General features: G+C 54.1%; 2 protein-coding genes across 2 annotated transcripts in view; one reads left to right on the top strand and one right to left on the bottom strand.

The window, feature by feature from the left end:
* The window catches only part of Hcn3 (hyperpolarization activated cyclic nucleotide gated potassium channel 3), an 11,789-nt gene extending 6,434 nt beyond the window's left edge, over window positions 1–5,355 (top strand). Inside the window, exons 3-8 of the mRNA XM_004629762.1 lie at window positions 179–340; window positions 706–924; window positions 1,283–1,429; window positions 1,841–2,081; window positions 3,684–3,848; window positions 4,379–5,355. Coding sequence (XP_004629819.1) covers window positions 179–340; window positions 706–924; window positions 1,283–1,429; window positions 1,841–2,081; window positions 3,684–3,848; window positions 4,379–5,079 — 1,635 coding nt within the window. The 3' untranslated portion in view covers window positions 5,080–5,355. The remainder of the gene's footprint in view (window positions 1–178; window positions 341–705; window positions 925–1,282; window positions 1,430–1,840; window positions 2,082–3,683; window positions 3,849–4,378) is intronic.
* A 1,494-nt stretch (window positions 5,356–6,849) lies between these two features.
* Pklr (pyruvate kinase L/R) overlaps window positions 6,850–8,317 on the bottom strand; it is a 6,975-nt gene continuing 5,507 nt past the window's right edge. The window contains exons 10-11 of the mRNA XM_023713801.1: window positions 7,798–7,979; window positions 6,850–7,261 (exon numbers count right to left, since the gene is read on the bottom strand). Of these exons, the coding sequence (XP_023569569.1) occupies window positions 7,155–7,261; window positions 7,798–7,979 (289 nt within the window). The 3' untranslated portion in view covers window positions 6,850–7,154. The remainder of the gene's footprint in view (window positions 7,262–7,797; window positions 7,980–8,317) is intronic.

Raw genomic sequence — 8,317 nt, 5'->3', positions numbered from 1 at the left:
AACCGCGGTCCCTGTGCTTTGCTAAGCTTGTTCTAAGTAGGTGCTTTAGACCACTGAGCCATCTCACCAGCCCTAAATAAATAATTAAAAAAAAAAAAAAAAACAAATAAATCTAGGACTAGAGGAGGGCTTGAAGGGAGGGTTCCTGTCCACAGCAGCCCCTCCTTGGACTCCTCAGATCTTTCACATGACCTATGACCTGGCCAGCGCTGTGGTTCGCATCTTCAACCTCATTGGGATGATGCTGCTGCTCTGTCACTGGGATGGCTGTCTGCAGTTCCTGGTCCCCATGCTGCAGGACTTCCCTCCCGACTGCTGGGTCTCCATGAACCGCATGGTGGTGAGAAGTCCCCACAGCTCTGCTGCTCCTGGGATTTCTAAGGGCTCTTGTGCCTGAGCATCTGGGAGCAGGTGGTAGGAGATGATCAAGAAAGAAGATAGGAGCAGATGGGGAGGAGGGAAGAGAAGGGTAAGAGATCCACTAGTATCTGTATACTGGAAAAAAACAAGAAACCTGGGCAAAAGCCAAGGCCCCCAATCTACAAGAGTTCCCTTTTGCTTTGGGGATCCCAGAACCAAACAGGTGCCACCAAGAGTAAGGTGTGAGGCAGAAGGGGCAGGCAGAACTAAAAGTGAGAGAAAGAGGTGGGTGCAGATCATGGCTCGAAAAACTGTGGCCATCTTTGCAATGTGATCTGCCTCCAGAACCACTCATGGGGCCGCCAGTACTCGCACGCCCTGTTCAAGGCCATGAGCCACATGCTGTGCATTGGCTACGGGCAGCAGGCCCCTGTGGGCATGCCCGACGTCTGGCTCACCATGCTCAGCATGATAGTGGGTGCTACCTGCTACGCCATGTTCATCGGCCACGCCACTGCCCTCATCCAGTCCCTGGATTCCTCCCGACGCCAGTACCAGGAGAAGGTCAGCAGGGACAAGAGAGTGAAGGGGGGGGGTGCTGGAGACTGAGTAACTGGATTCGAGGTCCATTCTGATGTTTGCTCCTGTTGGATCTCTGTGTTCTTCCCTGCCCCGTGTCCATTTGTTCCATGCCCCCTATGACCTTTTCCTTGTTTGGACCTGTGTCTCTGTCACTGGACTCCTCCTCTGCCCATATCTGCATTTTCCTGTCACTGTGTCCTGTATGTGTCATCTCTGCATCCACCATCATTCTCACATCCTCTGTGGCCCTGTGCACCTACATCTGACTGCTGGGTCTGACCTATCTGTGACCTTCTGTATACCCTGTCTGTTTCCTGCTGGCCGTGGGTTGGCCCTGAAGTACAAGCAGGTGGAACAGTACATGTCTTTCCACAAACTGCCAGCTGACACCCGGCAGCGCATCCACGAATACTATGAGCACCGCTACCAGGGCAAGATGTTCAATGAGGAGAGCATCCTGGGTGAACTGAGTGAGCCGCTGCGAGAGGTGGGCCAGGCTGGGCCCTCAGCAGGCCTCTTCCGGGATCTGGGCTTCTGGAGGGACTTTCTAGGGGTGGTATTTATCAGCAGGAGCTCCTACAGGGGAGATTTGCAGAGGGCCCCAAGTATTGGGGGGAAAGGAGTTTATGGGCTGAAGTGTTTCTAAAACATTTTACAAGGGTGGAGTATCCATGGGAAGGTTGTAGAGGTTTCTGTTGGGGGGGGGGCTGAGTCCATGAGGCCCTGTGGGAGTGCTTAGAAGACAAGGGTTTAGGGGTGGTCCAGGGCCCCTACAGCACCCTTATCTTTTGACAGATTTTTTACCCAAGGGATGGATTTTTCTGGAAACAGATGGGTTTGGAGGGGGCATCTTGGGCCAGGGGGCACAGCCTATCTGACAGGTCCCTCTTCTGCCTAGGAGATCATTAACTTCACCTGCCGGGGCCTGGTGGCCCACATGCCACTGTTTGCTCATGCCGATCCCAGCTTTGTCACTGCAGTTCTCACCAAGCTACGCTTTGAGGTCTTCCAGCCGGGGGACCTTGTGGTGCGTGAAGGCTCTGTGGGCAGGAAGATGTACTTCATCCAGCATGGGCTGCTCAGCGTGCTGGCGCGTGGCGTCCGGGACACCCGTCTGACTGATGGATCCTACTTTGGGGGTCAGCAAGCCTCGGGGAGGGTGATGGGGTCACAACCACTGGATGGAGAGCAACTGCTCCCGGGATCAGGGTCTCTACCCAGCTGGGCCACACAATCGTTTGGTGTTCGGTGTAGGCCTGCTCAGTGAGCATCTAGTTTTCAGATCTTCTCAGGAGATTCCAGTGCACAGCCAGGTTGAAAATTACTGGGATGGAGGGCCTTTTAGGAGTCTTACCACTGACATCCAAGGAACTTTAGGAAAAGATAAGGAAGAGGCACAGTTGTCCCAGGGCTTGAGCTTTATGTAGCTGTCCTGGTGGCATGGATCAGGGACCTGGCCTATGACAGTGGGGTGGGGCAGCTTTGAAGCTGGTGTCTAAAGTGATTTCAGGCTCATGTAATCTCCCAGCTCCAAGCCACCCAAGACCTCCACCATCTCCATCCAGGTGCACTTTGCCCTCCCCACCTTGGCACTGTGTTTCTCCTTCGGGGTGGTCCTTGGGCTTCATCCTATGGGATGGGAAGGGAGGTACACAGGGTGACTTGTTCCAGCTGGGCCCCCGGGGACAGCAGTGGAGCTGCGTCTGGGGTGAAGGTAGATGGAGTCACCGGGAGGCTGGAGGCCAACAACCTGCTGGTTCCTGCTTGCTTGTCAGTTGGGTTTTTTGTTTTGTTTTGTTTTGTTTTGTTTTGTTTGGTTGGTTGGTTGGTTTTGGCAGAACTGGGGATTGAACTCAGGCCCTTGTGCTTGCCAGGGAAGCAGTTATTCTACTGAGCCTTCTCCCCAGCCCCACCCCCCCCTTTTTAAAAAAAAAATTATTTATTTATTTATTGTGTGTGTGTGTGTGTGTGTGTGTGTGTGTGTGTATGGCCAGCTCAGCCCACCAGGGGGCGGGGCTGGCTGGCATGTGGTGCTGGGGGATCGAACCGCGGTCCCTGTGCTTTGCTTGGCCTAGCTTGTTCTAAATAGGTGCTTTAGACCACTGAGCCATCTCACCAGCCCCCCACCCCCCTTTTTTAATGTATTTGGTACAGGGCCTCACTATGAAGCTCAGATTCATAGTGATTCTGCTGTTTCAGCTTCCCCAGCACTGGGATTACATGTGTGCACCATGCCTGGTCTTGGTGGAGAGCTCATCGAGCCCAGGGTGTGGCTGGCATGGCATGTGATACCAGGGATTGAATCCACTTAGACAACTGAACTATATCCATGCCCCCCCCCTTTTTGAGACAGGGTTGCTATGTAGCCCAGGCTAGTCTAGATTTCACAGTGATCCTCCTGCCTCAGCCTCCTGAATGCTGGGATTACAGGCATGTGCCACTATGCCCAGCTATGCTTGTCAGTTTTAATATGAAGAGAGTAAACACAGGGTGAATTGAGCAAAAATTGTGCACTTCTGGAGAGAGATGGTGCTTGGAGCATTTAGGGACCCTGAGTATGGAGGCAGAGCAGGCATTAGGTTCTCCAAAGTCTAGGAAGGACTCTGAGGACAATGTTTTGTTGTTGTTGTTGGTGGTACCTGGGATCGAACTCAGGACCTTGCACTTGCCAGGCAGGTGTTTATACCACTGAGCAGTCTCCCCAGCCCTAGGGCAATGGTTCTTCCTTCTAACCTCTGCAGAGATCTGCCTGCTGACCCGGGGCCGGCGCACAGCCAGCGTTCGGGCCGACACTTACTGCCGCCTCTACTCCCTGAGCGTGGACCATTTCAATGCTGTGCTTGAGGAATTCCCAATGATGCGCCGAGCTTTTGAGACTGTGGCCATGGATCGGCTGCGCCGCATTGGTGAGGCCTGTCCACCCTGTCAGCGCTGGGTTCATACGAGGAGCCCAGCACTTCTGTGTCCCACTCCAACCCCCTGCCCTCCCAGTCCCAGCAAGTGCTCGAACAGGGCTCTCAACCCTGGCTTCCTGGCTTCAGCCTGTCTTACCCCTGGAGACATCATTGAAGTTCCCATGCCCTGGGCCTCCTTCTGAGTACCTTCTGAGTTATTCCTTCTGAGTTACCATCTTGGGCCAGGAATGTAACTCAGTGGCACAGAGACCACCTGCAAGTACAAGGTCCTGAGCTCGATTCTCAGTATATATAAAAAAAAAGACAAGCTCTCCATCTCCGTCTATACCCATCCCCTCCAGCCCCATCTCCAGTCCCTGGCCCCAGCAGCTTCTCCCTACTCCTGACTCCTCCCAGGTACCTACTCTCAACCCCACCCCAGCCCTTGACTCCACCTAGGTGGCCTTACATTCTTTGATATCCAAACTCTATCCCAGATTCCTCCCCTACCCTTAACTCTTCCCTCCTGGGGCAACTTCTAGGCAAGAAGAATTCCATACTGCAGCGGAAACGCTCAGAGCCAAGTCCAGGCAGCAGCAGTGGCATCATGGAGCAGCACCTGGTTCAACACGATAGGGACATGGCCCGCGGTGTTCGGGGCTTGGCACCAGGCACAGGAGCGAGGCTCAGCGGGAAGCCAGTGCTGTGGGAACCGCTGGTGCATGCGCCTCTGCAGGCGGCTGCTGTGACTTCCAACGTGGCCATTGCCCTGACTCACCAGCGGGGCCCTCTGTCCCTCTCCCCCGACTCTCCAGCAGCCCTCTTGGCTCGTTCTGCTCGGCGCTCAGCAGGCTCTCCAGCCTCCCCGCTAGTGCCCCTCCGAGCTGGTCCTCTGCTGGCACAGGGGCCATGGGCATCCACCTCCCGCCTGCCTGCCCCATCAGCCAGAACCCTCCATGCCAGCCTCTCCCGGGCAGGGCGTTCCCAGGTGTCCCTGCTGGGCCCTCCCCCAGGAGGAGGTGGACGTAGGTTAGGACCTCGGGGCCGCCCGCTCTCAGCCTCCCAACCTTCTCTGCCTCAGAGGGCCACAGGTGATGGCTCTCCTAGGCGAAAGGGCTCAGGAAGTGAGCGCCTGCCCCCCTCAGGGCTCCTGGCCAAGCCTTCGGGGACAGCCCAGCCACCCAGGCCACCAGTGCCTGAGCCAGCCACCTCCCGGGGCCCCCAGCTCTCTGCCAATATGTGAAACCCTTGGTTACATAGGCCTTAGCTCTTAGGGTGCAACAGTCTGTGCCCGAGGGCAGATACCTCTTGGGGAAGGCCCAGAGGACTCAAAAGACTGCCCTGTGGGAGCGCCTCCCTTAGCACCATGAAGATGTTCTCTGTATCGTAAGCTCAAACAGCCACAGCTTATCCGAAATCTTAGTCCAGTCACCCATTTGTCGTGTGTACCGAGCCTACTACAGTGAAGGCACTGTGCTGGCCACTGTATGTCTCCACTGCCAGGTAGAAGTGACTCAGAGCCCTCTGCCCATTGCTTCTCGGCCTTTTGGCTAAGATCAAGTGTAGAGCCCTCTGCCCGGGGTATTTCCTGGCCCTAGTCCTGCCAGGTGCAGGCCTGGGCCTATGACCCCTCCCTTTACTAAGCACAAGTACTTGCCACCGCCATCACTGCCAAGTAACTAGATGCTGCTGTTTCCTGGCAATGGCCCTCTAGGTCCAGCCTGGTGTGGTTATCTTCCTGTCCCCTTAGTGTAGTTGGGTACTGTCAACTACCTGTGCCTCCATTGCTGCTGACAAAAGTCTTGGGTCCCGAGTGTGGGCATCCACCTTTGGCCTCTTACTGCCGCCTGTGGACCCTCCTAGTCTACATCCTTTGAGTGGGAACACGCATCTGTCTATGTGGTAGGACTGTCTTTGCCTAAGCTAGAAGCTGCCTTTCCCCTGTGCCCTAACCCTGTGGTGTCCTCCCGTGAGGCTAAGGGACAGCTGGCACCTCCTTAGTGTGCTAACCTAGATTCCACTGGGTGGGGTAAGTAGCTGAACCCTTATGTGACCTTTTTCTTTGTCTTATTTGTTATTTCTTAATTTATTTTTTCATATGCTAATCTCACTTATCAACTCATTTTGTTCACCAATTACTTTTCTGTCCCTCTGTGCCAGCTTCTGTTGTTCTCCAGCAATGCCATCAGCAATATGCAAACCTTCTCCCTATGTAGGTAAGGGCAGGAGGGGCTGCCTGAGGATGGGAGGAAGATGTTTTTCTTTCTTTCTTTTCTTTTCTTTTCTTTCTTTCTTTTTTTTTTTTTAGATGTTTTCACTGAGGGGTTTTTCTCTTCTGCATCTGCTGTTGGTGCAGGAGGAAGGGGAGGGCCTGAGGTACCAAGCCTAGGGAAGGGCAGCCCAGCCAGCCCCTCTGCCTTCTCAGGGACAAGAGTAATCCCTGACCTGTCCGTTCTGTCCCCTCTCCTTTTCTGCAGCATCAAAGAATGTGTGGGCAAGGGCCCTAAATCTCCTTTTTTGGGGGGAGAGTTCTGGGGTTCTTGGTGTGTGGGAGTTTTATTATTGTTCTCAAACAGCTGGGTTTAAAAAGAAAATAGATACTCAATTTGGCTCCTGGTTTGTGTGTGGGAATAAAGTGGGTATGAAGGAATTTCTGGGTGCAGGAGGGGACCCTGGACCTAGCCAGGTGTGAGGCGTCATGACGGTGGCCAGGGGAGTAGTCTGTAAGCCCAGTGCCAAGGCTATGCTGAACAAGATGAGCCTTCCCGGTTGGCTCTTGGTTCACCCTTCTGTCCATCTGTCCTAACCTCCCCAAAGCATGCTTTGATGTCTCTATCAGTCACCACAGGGGGTAGCCTGTCCTGGTTTAAGGCCATCAGGAAGAGGTAGCATTGTCCCCAGATGATCATGAAGGCCATAAAGGAAAATGACAGGCGGCACAGACATAAAGTGTTGTGAAATCATGATTCTGGGGAGACTGGACAAGGCAGCCCCGTGTCCTCTCCCCCAGGCCCAGAGAGGGGAACCATGGAGGAAGGGAATTAACGAGCCAAGCTGAGATTAAAGGATCAAGACATGTTAGGGATTGGATACAGAAAATGTGGGATCGGTGCTGCCAGGCAGCTGGAGCATAATTGGACGCAGACTTTCAGGGGCTATGAGAAGAAGAGAGGAGGAGGGGTGCCCTAGAATGGAGCTAGATGGCAGATGTGGCCTCAGCTAGGGAGCATGGGAGTACAGAGACAGAGGAGGGGCATGTGTCTGAGGGAGCCAAGTGGGGAGGCACAGACAGGGGCTGGGTCGCAGGAAGAGGGACTCTCAGGAGATGCTCAGGACCCGCATGATGTTGGTATAGCCAGAGCCAGGTCGCCAGCCTGTCACCACAATCACCAGATCCCCAACACGGAGGAAGCCACGCAGCTTTCCTGGGGGAAGAAAAGATGGCAGTCAGTCACTGAGGAATGCAGGGCTGTTCCTTCATGAGAAGGTGCCCCAGTGTCCACCTCAAGGCCACCCTGAAGGGAATGAGGAGCCTGGAGTGAACTGGGGCACTGCAGGGAACGTGACCACCATGGTATGTTAAAAGGGGCTGCATGAACCTGGGTGGAATGGTGTACATCTTGCTAAGTAGCAAGCTGAGGCTATGCTGATAAGAAGAGATCAGGTACAATTATATGACAGTTGTAAATTCGATTTTAGTTCCAGATGTTCCAGCTTTTTCCAATGTCACAATGGGCTCTAGCCACCTGGTATAGGCAGCAGCTGGGCTCTGCCCTCTCCGCCTCTTCATGGCTCAGCTTAACCTCCCCTGTTTAGACTCAGAGTTACTTTTCAGTCTTAGTGACTCTTGGATGGGAAATTTGAAAGCAGAGGAGATAGGCAAGGTGTGGTAGGTGTGGGAAGCTGGTTTGGAGGTCTTCCATGTAAGTGCCAGGGAGGGAGGAAGGTCTTGGAATCTCACCACTTTCGATACCAAATTGGACCCGGCGATCCACATCATCTGCCCAGATGGCCTCTGGAGGTTCCCGGTAGAGCAAGGGGAAGACTCCTCGGCATAGGTGGATCTGGCGTGCAGCCTGAGCAGAACGGGTGACTGCAATGACTGCTGCCCGAGGTCGGTACCGAGACAGAAGCTGGGCTGAGCTGGAGGAGGCGGAGAAGGTCAGCCCAGAGCAGCAGAAGGGTGTTGAACCAATAAACAAGGTGTCACCAATGAGCTATGTGACCTGGAGTAGGTCATCGTACTGCTCTGGGCCTCGGGTTCCATCCTGTGTAACAAGTATAAGCATAACTTCCCTTCCTACCACACAAGGAAGACAAGGAGGTAACAAAGGCAAATGAGATAAAGAGAAAACTCTTGGGCTGGGGAGATAGCTCAGTAGAACAAGTGCCTGCCTGGCAAGTGCAGGGTCCTGAGTTCAATCCCCGGTAACGAGAGAGAGAGAGAGAGAGAGAGAGAGAGAGAGAGAGAGAGAGAGAGA

Source organism: Octodon degus, unplaced genomic scaffold, assembly GCF_000260255.1.
Source record: "Octodon degus isolate 3935 unplaced genomic scaffold, OctDeg1.0 scaffold00032, whole genome shotgun sequence".
Classification (NCBI taxonomy): Eukaryota; Metazoa; Chordata; class Mammalia; order Rodentia; family Octodontidae; genus Octodon; species Octodon degus.
This window is presented reverse-complemented; position numbering and strand designations above follow the sequence as displayed.